Source organism: Sinocyclocheilus rhinocerous, unplaced genomic scaffold (genome assembly GCF_001515625.1).
Source record: "Sinocyclocheilus rhinocerous isolate Xijiao unplaced genomic scaffold, SAMN03320098_v1.1 scaffold173, whole genome shotgun sequence".
Classification (NCBI taxonomy): domain Eukaryota; kingdom Metazoa; phylum Chordata; class Actinopteri; order Cypriniformes; family Cyprinidae; genus Sinocyclocheilus; species Sinocyclocheilus rhinocerous.
The window spans coordinates 455687-481717 of NW_015645056.1; the positions used below are offsets into that span (position 1 = coordinate 455687).

Below are 26031 nucleotides of genomic sequence, written 5' to 3' on the forward strand. Positions count from 1 at the left end.
CACACACACACACACATGTACGTCTACGGGTAATTTATCATCTCCATTTCACCTGCATGTCTTTGGGTTGTGAAGGAGACCGAAGCCTACACATGGAGAACATTAGGGGTGAAATGATTCGCTCACTTCACAATATTATGCATTTTGACAATATTTTGGAATAAATTAATAAGTAAATAAGAGAGTAAATAAAATAATTAAACTTAATAATAAATTAAAGCATTTTTATTTCCCAAAACATGTACTAGCCTAACATGTAGCAGCAATGTTTATATACTTATTATCTATTGATATTTGAAGTAAGCATTTTATATTTTCAGTTTTAATTTTAATTTCAGTTTGTTTAAACATTTCTAATTGGATGAAAGTTTTTCCATTTAATATTTATATTTTATTTCAGCTCATTTCACTTAACAGAACAATTTTTAATGTTTTAATTTAAATTAAAATTAGTGCTGTCAAACGATTAATCGCGATTAATCGCATCCAAAATAAAAGTTTTTGTTTACCTAATATATGTGTGTGTACTGTTTATATTTATTATGTATATATAAATACACAAACATACAGTATATATTTAAGAAAAATATGTTGTTTATATATTAAATATGTTTATATATAATATAACATATAAGAATATGAATATATAAATGTATAAACGTAAATATTTTCAAAATATATACTGTATGTTTGTGTATTTATATATACATAATAAATATACACAGCACACATACATATATAATGTAAACAAAAACTTTTATTTTGGATGCGATTAATCGTAGGTGTATATGACTTTCTTCTTTCAGACGAATCCAGTCGGAGTTATATTAAAAATGGTCTTTGATCTTTCAAGCTGTTTAATGCCACTCAGCGGGTGTTGCATGCATCAGTCCAAAAGAAGTTAAATACAAAGCGCCCATCCATAAAAAAAAAGCCTGTTTAAATGATCTCTCTCCTGTTTCCACAGTACCAACTGTCTCTGATGACGTTACATCAACGGTGCAGCCTAGAAGATCCACACCTCCAATCAGGACCACAGCTATCAGCATCACCCAGAGACCTGCGCTCAACATCACCGTCACGCCGGACCCCAGCGCCGTCAGCCCGCCCCCCTCCAGCAGACGCTTCTGCGACGGGACGGAGAGGAGAGGAATCTCCTGGCCGCAGACGCACCGAGGAGCGACGGTGGAGCGGCCGTGTCCTAAAGGAACTCGAGGTGCGTCCGCACTGGAAACAGGCTTTTGAATTACTTCTGCAATCAGCGTCAGGAATCTGGCTGTCATTAGTGCAGAAGTGACACGTGTGCTGGTATCCGGCGTGTGGCGTTTCTTATTTGAATGGCATCCATATGGAGACGTCCAAATGATCTGCAAGATTCGCATTCCGTAGCCGAGTTAATATGCAAATGTTATGCACTGCTGTTTGTAATAGAAAATGTTTTCATAGCGTAAATATTTTATTACAAACTCCGACAGATATGTGACCCTGGACCACAAAACCAGTCATAAGGGTCAATTTTTTTAATTTTTTGAAATTGAGATTTATAAATCTTTACTCTATAGTGTATATTGCATGAGTGTACTGTATGTATGCAAATAATGTTGTATATATTTAATATGCTGATTTGCTGCTCAAGAAACATATCTGATTATTATCAGTGTTGAAAACAGATGCGTTGCTTCATATTTTTATAGAAAGTGTAGATACACTACCGATATTCAAGAGTTGGAGCAAAAATAAGTTCATACTTTTATTCAGCAATAATGCATTTCAACTATACATATGTGGACGCTCAGCTGCAGGAGCTCAAACCCAACGATAAAGACACGGCCGGACGGAGCTTCAACAAGGTACAGTGCACTGCATGTCCGGCTACAGCGACTGTGATTTATCAATGTTGTTTCGTTTGATTTGATAAAGTCTGAATCCTAAAAAGTCCTAAAAACGTCAACAGTTCTGGTTTGACAATCTCTTCAGGAGAGGTTTTTATCATGGCAAATTCAGCGACCAGCAAAAGTTCATTTATGCTTTAAAACTTTAACAAAGTTGATTAGTGAGAGAATATCAGTCCCTGTTGTTAGTTTCTTATTTTAAATCAAGCCTTTAGAGCATTGCCACCAAGGCTTATATTGCAATTTATAATTTTGTTTTGTTTTGTTTTGTTTTGTTTTATTTTATTTTATTTTATTTTATTTTATTTTATTTTATTTTATTTTATTTTATTTTATTTTATTTTATTTTAGTTAAGTTTAGTAATTCTCTGCATGGTAGAATATAGTTTTGTATATTGATTTATATTAAGTGTGTATATAGAATATAGATTTTTCAAGATACCAAAGCCTTCAATCAAATATCAGGCAAATATCAGGCTCTCTACACATTACACATTTTGCCAAGATCAAATTATCTGAATTATGTACTATCCACACTTCTTGTATAGTTCTGTACTATTACTGGATGTCAGAAAACCTGTTACTTTATGTATAAAAGAGCAACCTTTGAGCAAAAACGTTTTTCCTCATCTGGAAATTGTGGGGAGCAGATTTTAAACAGAGGTAACAGTGAAATTCAGCATCATTGCATCATTCAGGCCTACAAAAACAGCTTGGCCCAAAGCGCCACAAAAATAACAGGAAAAAATAAATAAATATATATGTATGGAATATGTAGTGAAATGTGTAGTTTCAAATGTAGTAAAATGTGTAGTGTTAAAAATAAAGCTTAACATTTCTTATATGTTACTTTCCTTATTGTAATCTTATAATATTACGACTTTAAAAACACAAAATTATACTTGAACTTTATTGCTATGGTGGTATTCTTGTCATTTTATTACTGCTTTAATCTGGTAATGTTATAACTTTAAATTCTAGTAAAAGGCCTATTATGAAAATGAAATTATTCCACGATCACTATAAATATGAAACTTTGTTCTCAAAATCTTCTTCTTTCTTCTTCTTCTGGCAGCTGCCGTTGAGTTTAATGGATTTTCTGGCTTCATTTGAAAGCATGCTCTAACGTGTCCATCTCCATATTTCCCTCCTCAGCCAGTGCCTTATAGAAGAGAGATGCACATTCAAAGACATGTTTAATTGAAATGGGGTTAATGGACGTGCTCTACAGTGTCCTTTTATACTATATATGACCTCAGCTTTGAATATATACTGATATTTCTTCAGCTATATGCACTTTTTGCCCTGAGGACTTTCAGAAATGAAGAACACACTTTTCAAGCTCAGTAATAGGTTATGTAAGTTGTCTACTAACAATGACAAGAGAACGATAAATGGAAATGTATTTCTCTCTGTAAAGGTCAGTTTCATAATCTGCATTCTATGTATTCTAACAGTAAGTCATATTTTGACACCCTTTGTTTACAATTGCAGCTTTACAGAAATTGCATACAAAAAAATGTTCTGTTCAGATGGTTATATTATATTATATATGAACATATTATATTTTATCTTAAGCATACAATTCAAAATTTACATTTTTAAATGAAAAACAAAAACAGATTTAATGTGCCATACAAGGAAGAAAACACAAACATAAAAGTCAGTCACTGGAAAATAAAAGTGCCCGTAGTTGAAGCAACACACATACATGATATGACTGACACATAGGCTCTTATTTGTTCTCTTTCTCTTTTCTTCTCTCTCTCTCTCTCTGTGTGTGTTGTTCCTAATCTTCCGTTTTTGTGTTTGAAACCAAAAAAAAAAAAAAAAAGCGTCAAAAAAGAGAGAGGACTTGCAGGGCCTATATGAAGGTATATATGGACACAATCCCAGAATCCCCTTCACCTGCTCTGCTGCATGCAGCTTGTTTGTCTGGCTGGAAGTCCATCTGTCTGTTGTCGTGCTGAGTCTGTCTTTCTGCTGATACGCGACTCTCTTTTAGGGCAGTTCTGCCTCGGTGTCTTTCTTTTTTTACTGTCCTCTTCTTTTCTGTTCACCTCCCCCTTACCGCTTGTCTGTCTTAAAGCAGTAGTTCACCCAAAAGTGAAAGTTTGCTGAAAACGTGCTCACCTTCAGGCCATCCGAGATGTAGATGAGTTTGTTTCTTCGTCAGATTTGGAGAAATGTAGCATTGCATCCTCTGCAGTGAATGGGTGCCGTCAGAATGTCGAGAGTCCAAACAGCTGATAAAAACATCACAATAATCCACAAGTAATCCACACCACTCCAGTCCATCAGTTAACATCTGGAGAAGACAAAAGCTGTGTGTTTGTAAGAAACAAATCCATCATTAAAGCATTTTTAACTTTAAACCATAGCTTTTGGCTAAAATACGACTCCGTAATCCATAATAACGCTTTCTCCAGTGAAAAAGTCGCCTGGTCTGAATCAGGAGAGAAATCTGTACAGATCAAGCACGGTTTACAAGCCAAAACAGCTCTAAACAAATATATGTGTGGATTTTGATGTGAGAGCCAACAGGAGATGGACTTTATCACTGGAGGAAGCGTTATTATGGATTATGGAGTCGTATTTTAGCCAGAAGCAACGGTTTGAAGTTAAAACGTCTTGATGGATTTGTTTCTGACAAACACGCAGCTTTTGTCTTCTCCAGATGTTAACTGATGGACTGGAGTGCTGTGGATTACTTGTGGATTATTGTGATGTTTTTATCAGCTGTTTGGACTCTCATTCTGACGGCACCCATTCACTGCAGAGGATGCATTGCTACATTTCTACAAATCTGATGAAGAGACAAACTCATCTACGTCTTGGATGACCTGAGGGTGAGCACATTTTCAGCCAATTTAGATTCTTGGGTGAACTATTTCTTTAGCTGAACACTCTGCTTTCCTGTTGATTGGGAGTCATTGTATTTCTGGCTGGTTTCTGCTCATCTTTCTGTCTGCTGTTGTTCTTTGTCTGAGTAATTGACATCCTGCAGTCGTGATCGCTGGGGTCTGTCAGCTGATCTTGTGATCAAAGTGGATTTGCGCTCTCTTCCTCACCTGCTTCAGTCTGAGCCGTTTCGCTGCGGTTTCGTTGCATTTCTTTGTAATCTTTTATGCATATCTCTGCTGTTGTGTTTTCATTCTTTTAATACATATTTCAGTCAGTTACTCAAAGCTGCACCTGTGAAAGAATAATGTCACTTTATTGTTTTTTTCTTTCATGTGCTGATGTATATTTCTTTTTGAAAAAGTTGAAGTGGGTCATACTGAAACAACCAATAGGCTTTAGTTTTTGTCACAGTCGTGGACTATGATTTGCTGGTATAAGAACATTTTATTGATGAGTCAGCGGTATCTTCAGTCAAATTTGGTCAACTTTTTAGTTACAAATTGAGCTTTGCTTCATCTGTCACTCAAGACTGTGTTTAGGTGTGGTCCATGTGATGAGTTTTGATTTAGGTTTTGGGTTTGGGATCTGACAAGGCTATTAAAGAACATTCGCTGTCAGTTATTTCACCCACCGTACAGTTTTCCAGGACACACTGAAAAAAAAAGTTTACTTTGAAAGCATTTTGCACAGAAATTGCTAGTAAATTCCATAAATAGTTACAAAGACACGGCGACATTGAATTAAACTGGAAATAGTTTTTTTTTTGTGCATCTTAATTCACACTTCCACAATTAAACGCCTTAAAAAGGTCAAAAAAAATTTGAGCAAAAAGTCTTAAATTCATAAAATCATTGCTTTAAATGTTGCGTGCATTGCAAAAAATTGTATAATTACCTAAACACCTTTAATGCAGATGTAACACCTGAAATGCAAATCTAAATTCTTGAAAAACTGAAAAACAATTAAGTGAGTTTATGTTTAAAATAAGAACAAATATCTGTCAATTGGGAATGAAAACTTCCCTTTGAATTAAGGTTATTTTTCAGAGCCCACTGGCAGATATTTGTTCTTGTTTTAATCATAAACTCAGATTTAAAAAAAAATTTGACATTTGAACTGGAAAACAGGACAAAATTACTAAGAATGAACGTCACTTGTACTTTCAAACTTTGAAGTGTCACTAATACAAAACATTTACATTTTGAGAACATGAATGTATCGTGTTCTCTTCAGTTTATTCCTTAAACGTTCTTTAATTGGTCTAAAAAAGGTCTAAACACCTGCATAAACCCAATGAAATTTTGAAGGGGAAAGACTCAAATTGTATGTTCTTGTTTAATGTTTGTTTTATGGACAAATAATCATTTTTTACAAAGCAGATGCTTTTGACTTACTGTCGCGTAATTGCAGGGGAATCTGACTGGAGTAATCATGGGTTTTATTATCTTCTTTTTCGTTTAAAATTACATTTAAACATAAATATTAAATTATTTAAAATATTTAAAGTTGAATTTATTTCCAAGAAAAGTATTAAACATACATTTAAAAAAAAAAAAATTCTTTGCGATGCTATGCAAACAAAAACTTGAGAAAAATTGAAAAATGGGCCACATTTATGATGTATGGACAGAATTATTTTTCGTATAAATAATAAAACTCATTCTTACACGAATTAATGCTTTGAACTAAATGTTACAGCGTATATAAGAATATATAAGAATATAAAACGTCCAGCTCATGCTTTACGTGTCTTTTTGCTGTGTCTTTTATAAAGTAAATGTAAGAATAACTCTTATATTGATAATATTTCAAGATGAACACCTACTGGAGTGAAGCTGCTTCGCTTTACTTCATTAAGTCTCAAATTTGATAATCAGGCTTTTGAGGAACATTTATTTTTTGTTCATCTCTCAATCATCATTTCGTTGCATTATGGCTTGGTTTCACAGGCAGGGCTTAGGTTAAGCCAGGATTTGGCCATAGTTTAATTAGGACATTTAAGTAGCTTTTATAAATGTGCCATAGATAAAAACATTACTGGTGTGCATCTTGAGACAAAACAATGAATCTGACATATTTTAAGATCATTAAGTGCAAGTTTCTTTCATTTGAAATAGCCCAGACGTGCCTTTTAGTCTAGGACTAGGCTTAAGTATTGTCTATGAACTGGGGGTATATGTTTTAATCTTAAAACTAAGTATTTAAATATCATTTTACTAAGACATATTATTGGAGAAATAGAGTGACGGCTGATATTTATATCATTTTATGTTAGTATCTGCTATACTGTTATAAAGATCTCATTCATTTACATTTCAAGCATCAGAATTTCTTCACTTTTTGATCTGCACCAAATTGCATATATTTGCTCAATTTGAGCCTCTGAACAAAACTGAGCTGTTTTTCTTGCATATTCTCACTATATCAGACTATATTAGCCATAAAAGCCTGATGCATCAAATATGACACAAAGTATAAAACAATACTGTATACTGTATGCTTTTTAAAAAAGAAAAACATTTCTGACTGTTACTTCACATGTCAGACTTTACAAGGTTAAAATCCTCCTTTACACCCAAAAGCACCTCAGTCACATTGGGATTGGTTAATTGAATTGTATACTGGTTAAAGCCAATGCAAATGATATGGATATCAATGAGAACATCCCGTTTTCTGGAGTTTTTATAATCTGCAAGCTACTTCCAGTCCGATATTGCTTTTTACTTTACAGAAAGATTTTTATGTTTTTATTTGTTTGTGACAGCACGGCCATTAGATCCTGTTACAGATAGTAACGCATACAATATTGATCCCCAGCAAATTTAATATGACAATCAAGTAGATTGTGCAGATTGCAGTTATGTCCAGTAGTGAAGGCAATTTTTTTGTAAGCAGAGAAACTTGATCTTTGGAGAACTACAGACACTGTTTAGAAATGATGAATAATTGGTAACGGAACTGGATAAGAACTAGTGTTGGGTTCGAGTCTGAGTCCAGTGAAACTCTACTGTTTGTCAGTATCTTAACCTTGTTTTAACCTTTACAACTAGAAAAAGGCAATGTCAGTTTAAATGTAACAAACGCAAACCTCTATTGCATCTTGCCATTTAGATTTTTGCTTTTACATCATCTCGTAATTAGTGTCCTGCTCAGCAAACTTAAAGTCATGTAACAGAAGTTATGGCTGACTCTATTTATGTATTGTGACTTAATTCAGATTTTTTAAATGTGAAATGTTATAGAACGGGACTTGACTTTATTCATTGTTACAGTAAATGTATAAATGCAAGGGTGGGGTTGGGGGATTGTGACTGGGGTAGCTTGGTGGACCTGAAGAGCAGAAAATGCACCTCGTATCTCTGATTGTGTTTTTGGTTTTATATGAGTCAGGGTAGACAGCATTTAGAATTTTTTCTTGCATCAAAATGAGGCTGTGAGGGATAAACGTGTGTATAAAACTGTGTATAAAAGCCCTACATGTGCTTTCCATAACTCACAGCCAACTCACACCTGTTTTATTTTTGAATGCATTTATAGATAGTAAATTTCATTATGTAAGGAATAATTGACGACGGCCCGTTGAACTATTAGAAAATAATGCACACTTAAAGTGTTTTTGGACCCATAAAAACTATTGCTGCAAAGAGTTATTTTAAATTATTTTTTCTATGAAGTAGTGCTGTCAAGTGATTAATCGTGATTAATCGTATCCAAAATAAAAGTTTTTTGTTTACATAATATATGTGTGTATTACACTGTCTATATTTATTATGTATATATAAATACAAACACATGCATGTATATATTAAAGAAAACTATGTTGTTTATATATTAAATATATGTATATATAATATAAAATATAAGAATATAAATATATAAATGTATATACATAAATATTTTCAAAATATATACTGTATGTATGTGTATTTATATATACGTAATAAATATACACAGCACACATAAATATATTATGTAAACAAAAACTTTAATTTTGGATGCGATTAATCGCGATTAATCGTTTGACAGCACTTCTTTGAAGCTAGAAGCTGCCACAATGATTAAAAATAATAATAATTTCAAAACAACAGCAAAAACTAATACTAAACTAATGAAAGTAAAACATTCTCAAGCTTACTGAAGGCAAGTAAACAGTCTAATTATTAATTACAAGCAAAAGGATAAATAAATATATTCATCAAAAATACATACATGAAATAGTTTTTCAGCTAGGTCTATACAGGCTACTACAGAATTAGCCTGCTGCAGACATTTAATGAATTAAACGTAAAAATAAAACACTGCACAGTCTTTACTGTATGCATTAAATATAAATCATTCTTATTTAAGTTACTAAACTGATTTAGTCAAGAGCAATGAGTGATTTTCTCCTTTTCTTTTGTTGTTTGATTAACATTTATGACACAGTCAGCGGCAGCAGGTTTACGCTGCTGTCACTTTAAGACCTGATGCACAGATAAAATGTTTTGACACAGCTGTATTTCTCTCAACAGTTCAGGTTCACTTAAGAAAAAAACTGACTGCATTTATATGAATAGTCTCCAAGATGGGCATTTTGACAACTTTTCGTGTAAGTGTGTAGCAATAACATGCAAAATGGAATTTAATTCAGCATTTGCACGCTGACTGACAGGCGCTTTCTCTGTGTGAGCACAGAAACCCATCAGCTTTTCAAGTACTGGACAAGACTTAAAAACACATGCGGAAACTGAATATCACTTTCGTGATAATGCATCGAGTCAGTGACATTTTTGAGTCCTCTAAAAAATTGTACTCGAGTCAGAGTACCCCAACTCTAATAACAACCACAAAAGTGTGTTTGCAATCCTGATGATCTCTGATGAAAGGTGGCAGAAACACACCCAACACGTATTTTTGCAGGAATTACACTAGTTGTACAGTGCTTCATTTCCCATTATAGTTGTCTCGTGTCACAGGTCTCATTTGGTTTTCTTCTCTCCAGTGTATTCCATGTGCTGGATCCTCTTTCTTTTCCAGGGAAAGCAAAGGAAAAATATCAACCGCTTGTCATTTCTCTTGTTTCCATGGTTACAGGCCATTGTGGACACGGTTGACAACCTCCTGAGGCCAGAAGCCCTTAAATCCTGGGAGGACATGAATTCCACAGAGCAAACACATGCCGCCACTATGTTACTCGATACCCTGGAGGAAGGAGCCTTTGTCCTTGCAGACAACCTGATCGAGCCCGCAGTCGTCAGAGTGCCTGCCGAGAACATCAGTAAGTGCTTTCATCTTAGCCGGCAACTTTTGATGTAAATGATGAAGGTTCGATTCGAGCCACGTGTCTGAGCTGCCGCTTATGACTGATGGAGTTTTCCAGGAGTAATGTGTGTGTATGAAAACCAAAGCAGAAAGAAACCGAACTGGCAAGAATGCTCGGAAGAGGTAGAAAGGTCAGTTCACACAAATTCAAACCAATGCCGGAATAATGGACTAGTTCACCCAAAAATGAAAGTTTGCTGATCATTTACTCATCCTCGGGCCATCCAAGATGTAGATGAGTTTGTTTCTTCATCAGAGCATTGCATCAGTGTCTCAGCAATGGATGCTCTGCAGTGAATGGGTGCCATCAGAATGAGAGTCCAAACAGCTGATAAAAACATCACAATAATCCACAAGTAATCCACACCACTCCAGTCCATCAGTTAACATCTGGAGAAGACAAAAGCTGCGTGTGTTTGTAAGAAAGAAATCCATCATTATACATGTTTAACTCTCTATCCATAACATTGCTTCCTCCAGTGAAAAAGTCGCCTGGTCTGAATCAGGAGAGAAATCTGCACAGATCAAGCACCGTTTACAAGCCAAAACAGCTCTGATGTGAGAGACAACAGGAGATGGACTTTATTACTGGAGGAAGCGTTATTATGGATTATGGAGTCGTATTTTAGCCAGAAGCAACGGTTTGAAGTTAAAACGCCTTGATGGATTTGTTTTTGACAAACACACAGCTTTTGTCTTCTCCAGATGTTAACTGATGGACTGGAGTGTTGTGGATTACTGTGATGTTTTTATCAGCTGTTTGGACTCTCATTCTGACGGCACCCATTCACTGCAGAGGATGCATTGCTGAGCAAGTGATGGAATGTGATATAAACGTTTGTGGTATAAAAGCCATGCTTTGTCCAGTTAGGTTTAGCTTCTTTATCTTACATATTTTACATTTATAGCAAGCACTGATTCTCACTGATTTTAACTAAAACATACATGAGAAAAAAAGATATCTATTTTGAAGAAAAATCTAAAGAAAAAAAAGCATCATAGTCAACAAATGTGTGCATTAATTAGAATGTGTAAAACATGTTGTCATTGCGCTTTTTCCATAAAAACAAGAGTTAAAAATTACATGTTGAGTACTGACTAAACTTATAAGAGATTTTCAATAAAGACAATCTAACAGCTTTGTGAAATTATCACTGGAACTGCCCTGAGAGTTTAGGTGAAGAAATGCATTTTTTCTTTGTAATAATAAATACACATTGACACTGTGCTGTTGGGTTTATATTTATTATTGCACCCACTTGTGGGCCGTTGATTGAAAAATCTGATGTCCACTGATCTCTTCCTATAACTGAAATAATGCCTTTGGAGATTTGGAAATATTTAAGTGAAAAAATGATTTTTTTTCAGCCTTGTTGACAGTCGTGCTGCTTTGACATTGTGGTAAAAGTAGGACATTTGGCAAATGGATGTAGTCTTTTGCACATTGCTGCAGTGCGGCTGGAAGAGTTAAGTATTTGAAATATTCAGCTGCAGATCCTCAGCGGTAACGAAATAGTATAGAGAGCAGATCAATTATTAATTAATCAGGCAACTCGCATATAAGACAGTATGCAAATCCAACACACTGAAGCAGCAGAAGAACTTCAGCAGGTCTTGCATTAGCAGATTCGCTCCAGTTACTGTTTCACGTACCTTCTTCACCGCTGAGCTTTTGAGTATAATTATGTATGAATTTAAACGGCACAGGATTTTTTTTTTCTTCTGACTTTCTGTGCCCATCTACATCTGGAGACCTCTGCCAACTGTATGTTATTCAATCAATAGATGTTCTTGCCTCATAAAAAGGCATTTTGTCTCTTATAATTTTGTGCATGCCTAGATGATGAAGGTTATAGTGGGTTTATTGAATATACTGTTCATCAGACGTGTTATCATAACTAAGCAAGGTCTCAATGAATGTGTGTTTGTGGGCAGTTTGACTGATAACAGTGCTTTAAATGAGAGTAACCAACACTGCTTTTGCTGCCACACACGTCCATCTCTGCAGATATCAGCTTTCGCGTGGAAAGAGAAGAAAAGACAAAGCGATCCTACACTGCTTAATTTAGAGAACCTTTCCCGGCAGATTCGATCTGGGCTCGAGAAATCATTGTGCTGATTGCTATTTACAGCCACAGATATGAGAATCTCCCAGGCAGTGAATAATGCAGGAATCTGAGCCGTTGACGGCTGTACAAGAGTTTACAGCGAACGAGTCAAATCTCAGGTTGCATTTGTCAGGTTGATTTCAGGCTGAATGTAGCAATCTGCCCTTCTTGAGTTTGCTAGCCAGGCTTTATACAGTTCACAACCTATAAAAAAAATCCACCGAAAAGGCCACCAATTTAGTTTTTCTATCTTTCCTTTTAATAGGAGACTCTGACTTAAGTTGAGTGAAATGCTATTTTAAAATCAAGTCTTGTACAAATTGATGACATGCAGGTAGTGTGGATTTAGGATGCGCAGTTTGGTTTTAAAAAGTTTAAATTTGCATGTGCAATTTGTGAAATATGTTGGGTGTAGGCAAATGGATTGAACTTGTATATCTGGAGGAGACTATTGTGAGCAAGTTTACTTGAAATCGATTACTTTTTATTATTATATTCTAAATAACAAGAGCGGTCGATTCGTAAAACAGAAGGCAGTTTTCATTTTAGATTCACTGACAATTAGAATGACTACATAAGTGAAAAGCATTTGTAAAGGAAGTGCTTTTAGGCATCAGGAGTGGAATCCATAGTGTAATCAAAAATGTTATGATTTAGATACAGCTGTTGTCTCGGGTGCATGTAAATAGGTGGATATTGTTCAGTTCTGCAATTTTTCATGCATGCATTCATCACTGTGAAAGGGCTGAAACCAAATCGACTTCGCTCCGGTCTCAGCATGTGGCGACTTTAACCATTCAGATGCTGAGAGGATCCAGCCCAGGCCCCTGCCAGTGGAATTTATTAGTAATGTGATCTCATTCATATAAGACAGCTTTGTGCGCTCATCTGTCATTTCACTGTACAGGCCTCTGGGTTACTGCAGGCTTTTTCCTTTTAACCTTGGCTCAGTGCTTTTTGACCCCCTTTATTTTCTTCTCAATCCTTTTGTGTAGCTATTTTTTGTTGTTCTCAGCCATATAAAAATGTGGCCATGAAACCCATGAAAATGTAGATGCTGTTGTAAATAATAGTGAAAATCACTTTTTAAACTGTTGTTCCATTATTACCCCTTAGCTGATTTTGACCCAAATACATTGAAAGCAAATAGGGATGCAGTCTGTAAAGCTTTATCGCTTTCACATCAAAAGGGAAATGAATGTCAGAAATCATAACAGTCAATGCAGCATCTGTAGGAAAGGAAGTCTCATCTTTCAGTTAAAAGCGCCAATTTTAGTATAAGGTAATGAAGAAGCTTTTCTCTTTTTTAAAGGCACAAGTTAATTTTCTTGAGAAAAATGTTCATTGTTAAAGAGAAAACATTTTCTGCTTACATTAGACAATACACCTTTTTGTTCTCTGCCTCTCATTTGAAAATTATATGATGCGGTACAAATGCAGAGTTTGTTGGCCCGAGGTGCATTAGAAAACTTTGAAACCATCCTTTATATGTGCACAATGTCTCGTTTTAATTAAATTACCTCGCATTGGCTTAATGAAACAGTCCTTCATTTCCATCTGGCAGAAGAATTTGAGAACCTGAATGTGAGAAGCCATTTATGCAACTGCCATTGTCTCGTGTTTTGTTTAATAAGACACCAAATGGCACATAGGAATCCATATCTTTCTGCTTTTCTTTCTTCATTCAGTGTTGGACGTGTACGTGTTGAGCACCGACGGCCAAATTCAGGACTTCAGGTTTCCACAGACCAGCAAAAGAGGAGCCACGATTCAGCTCTCAGCAAACATGGTCAAACTAAACAGTAAAAACGGTAAATAAAAGCAAGGTTATAGTCATTTCAAATGCTTTAATGCAAGGCCTTCAGATGCTTAGTTAATGAAGTCAATGGTTTTCCTGATCTGTAGTACATAATCACTCTGCACAAGTACTTAGTCAGTGCATTGCAAGCTTTACATCCATTACATGCTTTCTTGCATTTCTGTAGCTGTAGCTAATGTCAGTACTCAAGGACAGCATTGAATATTCTTCCACATGATGTTATTCCGGTTGCTAGCAAAAACATGCTTGTAAGATCTAAAGTGCTCATCAATGTTCTCTTCGATCTGTTGTTCTACTTTGACAGTTGTTAACCGGAAAGAGAAAGTTCAAAATAAGAAAAATATATAGATATTTTATGACCCTAAGGCTGTTTAAAGATAATATCAGTTTATTTTTCTATCGAAATCCAGTAAGTACTAATGGTGTTCTCCTATCATTTATTTACTCAAGGTGTTGCCAAGTTGGTTTTTGTCCTGTATAAGCACTTGGGGCATTTCCTTAGTACGGAGAACGCCACAGTGAGGCTGATGGGAGAGGGCGGAGTCAGAAACCACACCCTGACTGTCAACTCCCACATCCTCTCCGCCTCCATCAACAAAGAATCCAGCCGAGTGTTTGTGTCCGAACCACTCATCTTCACTCTGGCGCATTTGGATGTAAGAATTGAAAAGCTTAATGAAAGACATGTTTCTCTTTCTTTGCAATTTCAATTTTAAAGGGGTCCTATTATGCTCTTTTACGAAGTCTTGATTTTGTTTTGGAGGTGTACTAGAACTGGCTCTCATACTAGGTTGTTCGGAAAACATTATGTTTCACATATTTTACATTATTGCAACACCTCTCCCCAGTCTGGCATGAACGGCTCGAATAGTTCCTGTATCAAATGAAGGCCCGCCTTCTGAAATACAAAATGTGTTGTGATTGGTTAGCTGGGTCAGTGTGTGCTGTGATTGGTTAGCTGGGCCAGTGTGTGTTGTGATTGGCAGCACTTGGCGCCTGGTTGGGAAATGTCATGCCCCTTACCATAGCCGCCTGCGAGCTTCAGTGTAAATATTGCGTCAAAATCAAATCAATCTGAGAGCGATTTAAACCCGATTTAAATGATTGTAATCACTCTAAGTTCGTCTGCCTTGGGAAAGCTGGCGTGTCTCCGACATAGTGATAACACTAGCGTGTCTTTGCCTTCTCTAGTGCAGCTCAACCAGGTCTCATCCCATTCGTCGATATTTGTGATATCACAAATCCCGGAAAATATGCGTTGTAGTCCAAACGAGTCGTTCGTTGTAGTTTTTGAAAAGTGATTTCTGTTAAATAAAATATCTCCTTTTGAAGTGGACTTTCAGCTTTGTAACTTTGCAGATCTTTTTTATGCTCAAACAGCAACATTACAGACTGACTAAAGTTGAAAAAGTGAAAAAGCATAATAGGACCCTTAATTACTTTTCGTTAACTAATATTTTTGTCATAGTTTTCATTAACAAAATTAACACTACTTAAAGGGTCTTACCCAGTAACACACTATGCCAAATATAAAATAAATTCCAGAAATGATGAGGAAGAAAGTAATTAAAATACATCAGTCATTTAAGTTTATTAATTACTTTTCGTTAACTAATATTTTTGTCAGTTTTCATTAACAAAATTAACACTACTTAAAGGGTCTTACCCAGTAACACACTATGCCAAATATAAAATAAATTCCAGAAATGATGAGGAAGAAAGTAATTAAAATACATCAGTCATTTAAGTTTAAGTGGGCAATTACCTTTTCACGTGGGTGATAGGTGTAAGACAACTTTTTATGCTTCAATAAAAGTGTTTAATCAGATTGCCTTTGATTCATGTTGTATTTTATTTGAATATCTACAACTATTTAATATCATACTATTTTTTATCATGTTGGGGGTAAATACATTTTCACAGCACTGTATTTATATGAAACAGGTGCTGAAAAACAGTGAAGGGCCAATAGTAACAGTAAGGCCAATCTATTTGCTTCAAAATCTAAAGAGAAGAAAGATTTAAAAATTCTTAGTTTCATTAGAATTACTGGTACCTGAGATGTATCTTGTTGTAGCATAAAATATGGGGCGTGTTATTTTAAATAACCAAGTAATTGAGTTAAATTAGAGCCTTGAAAAACATGCTTAAACAAAATCAAAGAACATACTTGTCCAGTGCCTTCTGATTTTAGGACTGAGTTAAAATTAGAGCCTTGAAAAACATGCTTAAACAAAATCAAAGAACATACTTGTCAGTCAGCATGGTTTATTAATAGAGATTGTTGATCAAGGAAAACAATGTTTGGGTATAAAAGGTTTAAATCTCTCAACCTTGCAGATGTCAGCTGTCACGTTCAAATAAAATGACATGTTTCTCCGTTTATCAGACTGAGAACTACTTCAATCCAAACTGCTCATTTTGGAACTATTCTGAGAGGAGCATGACAGGATACTGGTCAACACAAGGCTGCAAACTCCTCGCGACAAACAAGACTCACACCACTTGCTCCTGCAGTCACCTGACTAACTTTGCAATCCTGATGGCTCATCGAGATGCACATGCGGTGAGTATCAACTGGTCCCAGTCCAGCCCTGTGGTGGGACATCCGGTATAGAGGAAATCAACATAATGATTCAGTTAGTAACTATAATTCAACAGCTACTCTTCAAAGCCAATTTTCTGCTTTCTGCTTTCTGCTTTTCATATAACTATGATGCTGTTGAGTATTGAGTCTCTTGAGTTTCCAGAATGTCATTTTCTTCTGCTGATACATTCATTGGACATAATTTGTGCTCATCACAGCCACAGCAACGTATCTCTACAAGAGAACAAATTAATATATTGCAGCTCTTTCTTAATATAATTCTTAATCTACTTTGATGAATGGATCTCTTGGGTCACTTGTAGATTTCTGGGAACAATGCAATTATGTCAGTATGTCAGTTGTTTGATAGCACCAAACATTATACGATATGCTAGCATAGCTGTCATTTAAGCTGTAATGAATGTGGAAATCATGGGTTTTGTTGTGCAAATGTTTATATGGTCTTGGTCCACAAACTTACCTAATTGCTGCAACTGTGGATAGATATATAACCATTACGACAGCAGAATCTTATTTTCTGCCTACATATTACATAGATACTGTGTTTTGTCCTGTTGAATCAGGAATATTAAAAAAGATTCCCTTTCTACTAAAGAGTTTTCTTTAAACAATATAATTATGATGCGCACAATTTGTTGTGCTCCTGAAATAAATATTTATTGGAAGTACTTACAAGATTGTAAAAGTTGTGTTGTTAGTAAGGTAGAGAAATGGAAATCATTGATTTCACAAATGGAAATCAAGCCAAGTAAATATCACAAGCCACCAAGCAGTAATTGAACCAGTGCCTGCAGTGCTGGAAGAGCCAATTAAAAGCCTTGGATGCTGGTCTGATGTAAACCTAAACAACAGGCAAGTACAACAAATAAAGGAGGATATAATCACTGGCCTCAAGCATATCAACAGTACTGCTCTCCTATGAAAGAAAGGGCAACAGCCCAAATTGGAGGCACCAGAGTTTCAGCTGCCCTGTCTTTCTGGCCAATTACCTTGTTCGAAGTCGCCCTTTCACAGGTCAGCAAGCTGGGGTATTTGATTAGCTCACATATGAGAAGTGGCTTGGATTACCAAGATATGTCAGCAGGATAGGACTGTATGGTAAGAGGGTTCTTTCACTCCCAATTACGAGCCTTATGAAGGAATACAAATGTGCTAAAGTTAGGTTAGACATGATACTCAAACAGTCCCAAGATATCATTGTGAGAGAGGCCGCTCTATCCCTAGTAATGGACGGAAATGCAATCCACCATCAGCGGATGCAAAGTCACCCCCTTGACACTGGGATATTGTAGGCCAGGTACAACATGGAAGAAAGGGTTTGGGGGAAGCAAGCCCACCTTGTAAAATGGCATCACCAGCCGACAACTTGTGGTGGAAGAGATGCACCAATCAAGAACAAGTCTACAATCACTAAAGCCACATCTCAAACCAAGCAAGACAGCTGGGTGAGATGGGAGAGTATTGATAAGAAAATAACTACCTGCAAAGACCCGTGGAATATGGTGGAAGAATGAGTTTTCTCATCTGTGCCACAAATAAGGTCCTTCCTTGTCCTATAAACCTAAATTGGACTTGACCACAAAGAACAACAACCAGTGCTATGCCTCAGAATGCCCAGTCAACCCACCCATTTCTGATATCTTTGCTTAAGTAAGGAAAAGCAGAGTCCTTGCTTCCTAAGGCTGGCCCACTGGTTGCCACCAGGGACTGGAAAATGACATTGACCTAGACCAGAAACTTGGATACTTTTATCATGGAAATCGCCAGCACCAACCTGAGACCAAATCTTGCTCTGTGGTCCAGATCCAGATGTGCCCAGTCGAGGTGAGATGCATCGGAGCCAATATACTTCTCAGCTCCTGAGGGTACCGAGAATTAGAGGACAGTCCAGCAGGTAGTAAAGTAAAGACATTTGTGGAGGACACAGAGCAAAACAATCATTGACTATGGCTGAAAAGGAAGGACAGCTCCTGGACCAACAGTTGAGACCATAAGAGACCAGGGCTGCGTTTCTCAAAAGCATCGTGAGATAAGTTGATTGGACAGATTATTGGTGGCAATGGATCTACGATTTACTTAGGCTTACGATGCTTTTGGGAAATTGCCCTGATCAGCCCACTGCTTGTTAAACTAGATGGCTCTTTGCAGTGTTGGCAATCTTTGCGTCCTGGCAGTCGTGCACTCTGAGCAATGATTGATTATGGCTGAAATGTAAGGACACCACCTGGACCAGTAATTGAGCACCATAAGAGACCAAAAGGTGGCAAGACATATGCCCACACCTAAACAGCCCACTGCTTGTTAAACTAGGTGTAGCTCCTCACAGTGTTAATCTTTGGATCATGGCAGTCATGCACTCAGAGAAACAGCTAAACATCAAGAGGCATTGATTAACTAGATATCAAGAACGACTGGCTGTAGGACATACATCAGGGTCTAAAGAGCCTGTGGTGGGCGAACCTCATGAGAGGGTGTATTAGTGTTGGGCGATATGCTTAATTTTCATATCGTCCTATCGTCAGCCTGTGAGATCGCTGATACACGATATGATCGTGCTAATTTATTATTTCCTCAGTTATTCAAAAAGCAGCTACAGAAAACGAGCAAAGAACATATGCATTACCAAAGAACATCATCACTAGCTCAGTCTAGCGCGAGCTTATGCACTTTAAAAACACTCCCGTGAATCAGTGAATCTACACTGTATGATGAATAAATCTCTTATACTTGCATTGCACGTACATCTGCACTTTGTTGTTTACGATGAGAGAATTTGCGGGTCAGAATTCAGTCAGCGCGCGCTGAACAACAAAATTCCGCTGTTTCAGCCATCTTAATGCATCTGATTGGCCATTGCATTCATAAACTCAACAGAATCGTGTGTGATTGGTTATAATGCGCAACACTGTAAAAATGCAGAAAAAGAAATATAATGGAACAAATAAGCCCTAATATTAATTAGATAGTTTTACTAGCCTGATAATAATAATAATAATAATAATAATTATTATTATTATTATAATAATAATAATCGTCTTGCTATCATCAAAGGCATCAGCCACAGGCGATATCTCTGACTATCGTTGATACACGATACTATAATCTATCGGCACAACCCATAGGGTGTATTATGATAAACTGGTAAAACACCCATGATGCTGAGGTACACAACTGATGATGTGTCTCAATACAATCCTTTAAGCTTCTGCCCAGCATGATCCACAGGGATGGTGCTTTCATGCATACAGCCTTTCCAGTAAATGTATGCATTTTGTTGTTGTTGTTACTGTTGGTTAGAGGATGTGTGAACAGAACCTGTCAGTGTTAAAACGTCTTCAGCTTCTGTATTGGTGCCATGTGTAAACAAAGACGTAAGATAGATTATTCTAACTCTAGAAAGTTAAGACATTATGATTTAAAAAACTTGGTCTATACTAGACGTGAGCTTCCATTGTAGTCAATAGCTGTCTCTACTGGAAGTGATCACTGCGGTGCATTGACATCACAGATTCAACAGCATTTTGTTGCTAATATGAAAATAATAGAAAAGCGTATAAAAGATAGCTGCTGTATGTGTGACTAGCACGTTTAAGATGCATTTTTGCTCAACGCATTCAAAAATAAAAAAAGATTAAATTCTGACAAGTGACATGTTCGAGTTAAGTAACTGGTTAATGCTAATGTTTATTTTTCAAGGGTGTGGGAAGCATTCACGAGCTCCTGCTGACAGTTATCACACGAATGGGCATCGCCGTTTCACTTGTCTGCCTTGCCATTAGCATCTTCACCTTCTGCTTCTTCCGCGGCCTCCAGAGTGATCGCAACACCATCCACAAGAACCTCTGCATCAACCTCTTCATCGCAGAGCTTCTGTTTCTTGTGGGCATCAATATGACCGAACCTCCGGTGGGTACATTTTTTGCACGCTGGGGGGGGGTATTGGTGTGAAGAGGGCTTATTTCAACCCTAGTGAGCTGCCTATATTTTTAGGCATCAACCCATAGGCAAGTTTGTTTGATTCTTTGTGTTTATTTCTTCCTGCTCAGATTGTGTGCTCTGTGATTGCTGGAGTTCTGCATTTCTTCTTTCTTGCCGCATTTGCCTGGATGTGTTTGGAGGCCGTTCAGTTGTTCCTCATGCTTGTGGAGGTCTTTGAGAGTGAATTCTCCAGACGAAAATACTATTACGCATCTGGCTACCTGTTCCCCTGTGTGGTGGTTGGCATTTCAGCAGCCATCGACTATAGGAGCTATGGGACGAGGAAAGCGTGAGTAATATTGTTTATTGATATCGGCTTGCAGTTTAAATGCAGATACAGACTTCCCTCTGTCCATTAATGCTGTTAATATTAAACAATGTTGACAATTGAAAACCAGTCACTGCTCTTGACTGCAACTTAAGCTTTAATAAGTATTAAAGTATTAATTCTAATGAATCTTTCTGGGTAACATTTTAGTTTAGGGGCCAATTCTCACTGTTATTTACTTGCTTATTAGCATGCATATTACTAGCATATTGGCTGTTTATTAGTACTTATAAATCACATGTTAATGCATTATTCAGCATGACCATATTTTAGATGTCTTAACCCTACCCAATACCTAAACTTAACAACTACCTTACTAACTATTAATGAGCAGCAAATTTGGAGCTTATTGAGGCAAAAGTCATCATTAATAGTTAGTTAATAGTGAGAATTGGACCTTAAAATAAAGTAACCTTTTTCTGAATATTTCCTTGGTTACTTGATACTACTGTTAGATTCCTGATAAGCTACACTGCTTACTTTATTTGTATCTTTGCTTTATTGAAAACTTGAGTTTTGTACTTAAATTACTTGTTTTGCTATGGTAGCAAAATTGTATTGATTTCATCATTACATTTTGGTATATATACTGTCACTGTAAAATAAAATTACTTGCATTGTGATAATACAGTATTTTGGTCATACCATCCAAGTTGACCGTCTCCAGTGGTAGATCTCACCAAATCTCTGATTGAATTTCTAGAATATTACGGTGGTTATCACTGTCAAACATCCCAATATTTGGGGCAGCCTGAGTGTCTTCTTTCCATTAGACAAAACAATATTTTATGGCAGTGTTTCTCAACACTGCTTCTGGAGGCACACCAACAGTGCATTTCTTCGACCTCTTCCTAATCAAACACACCTGATTCAACTTATCAGCTCGTTAGTAAGACCTGAAATTGATGGGTTAGAAAAGGGTGACATATAAAATGTGGAGTGCCTCTGGAAACAGGGTTGGGAAACACTGATTTAGGGAATTCATTCCCTCCAATGAAATTGGTTGTCACTCTCAAAACTTTGCAGTGTGTTCATAGCTTTAAGTAATTGCTTTCTTTCTTTTTTTCCTCTTTCCAGATGTTGGTTGAGGGTTGATAATCATTTCATTTGGAGTTTCATTGGCCCTGTTACGTTCATCATAATGGTAAGTTTTTCACATTTCTCATGAATACCTTTATTTACAGTTGGTGTATGGAATTTTAATTTAATTGCCATATTTTCATCATGTTGTGGTTCTTTGCGATGTGTTGGAATTGTCTATAGTTTCTTCAGTACAGTTCCAACTGAATGCATGTTTTGTTTGCATGTCTTGGTAATGTATGTTGCATTCAAATAGCTCAGTAATATTTCTTCTTATTGGTTGATAATTTACTGTACGCTGTTTAATTTTGGTTGGTCCGTAATGATCACTGTGTTCCCATTGGTCAGACTTCATTCGTAGGGTGAAACTTCTTCCATTTAATAATTATTGAGGCTACTGTGCTCTTGGAAACCGTCAAAACAGCAGATGTTTTTGTGACCTTCACCAGATCTGTACCTAGACACAACCCAGTCTCTGAGCTCTGCAGGCATTTTCTTTGACCTTATGGCTTGGTTTTTGCTCTAATGTCCTGATTTGCAGCTGTTAGACCTTATATAGACTGGTGTGGGTTTTTCAAAATCATGTCCAATCAATTGAATTTGCCACACATGGACTGGAATCAAAGGGTAAAAACAACATGAACCACAGAAATGGGATTCACCTGAGCTAAACGTCAAGTGCTTTGTCATTATTAGGTAAAATACAGTAATAATTATTTAAAAATAATCACAAATGAAATCATTTTAAATTAGCCTTTTAAGGCTGCAACATAACAAAATGTGGAGAAATGAAGGGAGTGCTCTCCACTGTCACGAGTAGGGACTACAGGGACTTACAGTACAGCTATGGATAGATGAAGTTGTAACTATACTGATATGAATTATGGCATAATTGTGCTTGGTGAGAATGTCTTTTTCACAATGAAAGGTAGAAAAAAAATCCACACCATTTTCTAAAATGAAATGCCCTGAAATGCAGAGATACTGAAGTGTGCAGTCAGTGCTGTTTAAATTATACATGCACTTACTTTAAATGTGCATACAGCGGCTTTTCAGAACAAGAAACGGTTACACCTAATACATCCGTGTTCCTCTGGTCTCAGAGAGATCTCGTTCTGTAACCATGAATTTAAAGCAAATGGGTGCATCGCATATCTAGGCCACATTTTACCCCAAAAGCAAAGCTAAAACCCTTTGTGTAGGACCATTTCTTTATCCATTTATTTAAATATGACATTGCTTTCTCCCTCAAGTTCTCATTATCATAATGCTTGGCACTTTATCGCAAAATATCTTGCTCATGACAATTAAGCAGATCCTCCCCTGTACCTTTCAACAGGAAATACTAAGATATACTTCAACAGGCTCAGTCTGCTAGCAGGGTAATGTGTCTCTGAACTCAAACTGGTTTATATTAAACTTGTGCTCGTGGCTCTATTTTGGGGAATGGAAGGGTGAGATGGAGGAAGGGAGGCACAGAGGTGCTTCGGCTGGTCTTGTGCCATGCCTGGCCGTCTCATCAGATCTGTGTCATCACTCCCAGTTGTGTTATAAATGCATTCCTGGCCTCTCCACACATGCCGGAGCGAAGCGTCTCCTGGTGGCTCAGCAGCAACACTCAACAGCGCCATAATCAATGATCTAACAGACCCCACCTCTCTTTCTCTCTCTCTCCCATGTCTTTTCCTTGTGTCAGTTGAGCTGTTTCTCCTTTCTAATTTCCTACTTCTGGTTTTTAATACCACTTTTTTTTGTGCTGGAGGCATGAATTATACCTTAAAGAGAGGTGTGCTATTTCTTTTCAGACGTACAATTTTTGCCCTGCGGTCAAAAAAAAAAAAAAGTGAAAAAGCCAATATAAAAGGAGGGACCTGCACCAAATAGAGCCCAGAGATGTGGAAAACCATGTTTTTTCACTATATACAGAAAATTAAATTAAATCTCTTATCAAAGAAATAATTAATGATATAATTCATAATCAAAATAACTGTTAACAGTACAGCATGGTGCTAGCAATACCAAGAGAACAATAAATTGTATTCACAGGGAACGCATGTGCTGATAAAATATGCACGTTTACAATATTTTCATCTGAGTATAAGCTGCACCGAGTCAAAATTGCATTGTTGAGGGAAAAAACACACACACTGATAAATCACATGGGTTGTATAGTTATATTGTATACAAAACAAGAATGAAGAATATGAGTATAAAATAAACAAATTAGAGTGGCATTCATTACAAACATCATTTATTACAAACACGAAGCGAAAGCGAACAGAATAACCGGTGTGTGGGAAATGCGCTAAATAAAACTTCACAGGCCTTTCCTTGCCTAAGAAAAACAAACCATTAAAGCTGAATGTGAGGAGATCCACAAGAAAACATTTCTGTACAAACGCTCAGACCATTAATTCACCGACAAACTAGAAAAACAGATAGAAATAACTATCTGGTCTACTGTGTTTTTCTATTTAGCCATATTGGATGTGAAAATAAGGATTAAAAGTGAATGAAAAGAGGAAGATAAACGTTTATCTGAACAAGTCCCATGTGACTGAAACAAGAGATATACCATGTAGTCCAGGGGAATAACCCTAAATCAAATGTTGCCGTATTTGCGATGTGACATTTTGTTGCTGAACTATTATTTCTTTTGCAAACATGGCTTTTAATTGCATTGTGAAAGTTGCTTTGCAATACGAGTTGCAGCATGTTTATGTGCCATATTCTACAGTAAGTAAATAGCTTTGGATAAGTCAAATAGAAGTAGCGAACAAGTCTAAAGTACTGCCAAATGCAAAGTATATATAGATTTACACAAATCATTTGCAATTGTTCAAAATGTGATTTTCTTTTTTTCTTTCTTGCTTGCTTTTAGTCTTCATCTCCCCCAGTCCTGCTCTTTCTATAATTCTTTCTGTTTTAGAGCAGGCGCTCCTTATTTGAAAGGCTCTGAAAAATTGAGTTGAATTCTTTGGTGTTTACATGTGGTTTGTGTTGATGATCGACGGAGCAAGAATTCAGTGCCTTTCTTTTCAAAAGGCATATTCTTTTTCTCTCTCTAGCTGCATTCTGTATATACTGTGTGTGTGTGTGTGTGTGTGTGTGTGTGTGTATGCACCTCCAAGAAATAAACCAGATGTGTGTTTTTCATTCTCTTGTATGCAAAGCTAAATGTACTCACTTATTTGTAATGTAGGTTTTCTCATTTTGGATTGAAGTCAAACACAATATACTAATCTAACAACATGTGCTTTACATTTTCAATATGTGACCCACATTTTGGAATAAAACATAGTTTCAAAAATATATAGTTTAAAAATAATTCTCCACTTACTTTTATGCCATTTTAGACTTGTGTTTTTGAGAATTTGATAGGAAGTAAACTGTGTAGCGAGAGCTTCTAAAATCAGGATATTGTTATAATATGTGACCCTGGAGCACAAAAGCAGTGTTAAGTCGCTGGATGATTTTCTCAATATTTGGATTTTTTTCCACCCTCAAATAGTTGTATCTCGGCCAAATATTGTCCTATCCTAACAAACCATACATCAATGGAAAGTTTATTTATTCAGCTTTCAGATGATGTATAAATCTCAATTTTGAAAAATTGACACTTATGACTGGTTTTGTGGTCCAGGGTCACATATATAGGGGGAAATTTGGAACTTTTGGGTAACTTTTGTCACCACCAACTGAATTAAGACAAGCTTCTTTTAATAGAGGTGCTCTATTCTTGTTCCACATATTTAATATAGATGATACTAATTTTTTGTTTCCTGAAGTATGTTTCTTTAGGAGGTCTTCTCTGCTCAGCCTGAATTACATCCCCGTGTTCAGGGCGGTGAAGAAAAACACAAGCTCTTGCCAGCAAGCAGACATTTTCAGGGCCAAAGTTATGACTTACACTCGTCTGAGAAGGCGCCTACGCAGTTTGTCTCCGATAATCTTTAAGATCAGAGTTAGGAACAAATGGTAGCACTTTGTTTTCTGGGTGATAGTTTATGTCT

General features: G+C 36.5%; 1 protein-coding gene across 1 annotated transcript in view; it reads left to right on the forward strand.

Moving 5' to 3' along the window:
- adgrl2b.1 (adhesion G protein-coupled receptor L2b, tandem duplicate 1) overlaps positions 1 to 26031 on the forward strand; it is a 110449-nt gene that overhangs the window by 66356 nt on the left and 18062 nt on the right. Inside the window, exons 7-15 of the mRNA XM_016508246.1 lie at positions 968 to 1216; positions 1759 to 1850; positions 9870 to 10053; positions 13894 to 14016; positions 14475 to 14680; positions 16414 to 16590; positions 20329 to 20538; positions 20679 to 20899; positions 22016 to 22082. Of these exons, the coding sequence (XP_016363732.1) occupies positions 968 to 1216; positions 1759 to 1850; positions 9870 to 10053; positions 13894 to 14016; positions 14475 to 14680; positions 16414 to 16590; positions 20329 to 20538; positions 20679 to 20899; positions 22016 to 22082 (1529 nt within the window). The remainder of the gene's footprint in view (positions 1 to 967; positions 1217 to 1758; positions 1851 to 9869; positions 10054 to 13893; positions 14017 to 14474; positions 14681 to 16413; positions 16591 to 20328; positions 20539 to 20678; positions 20900 to 22015; positions 22083 to 26031) is intronic.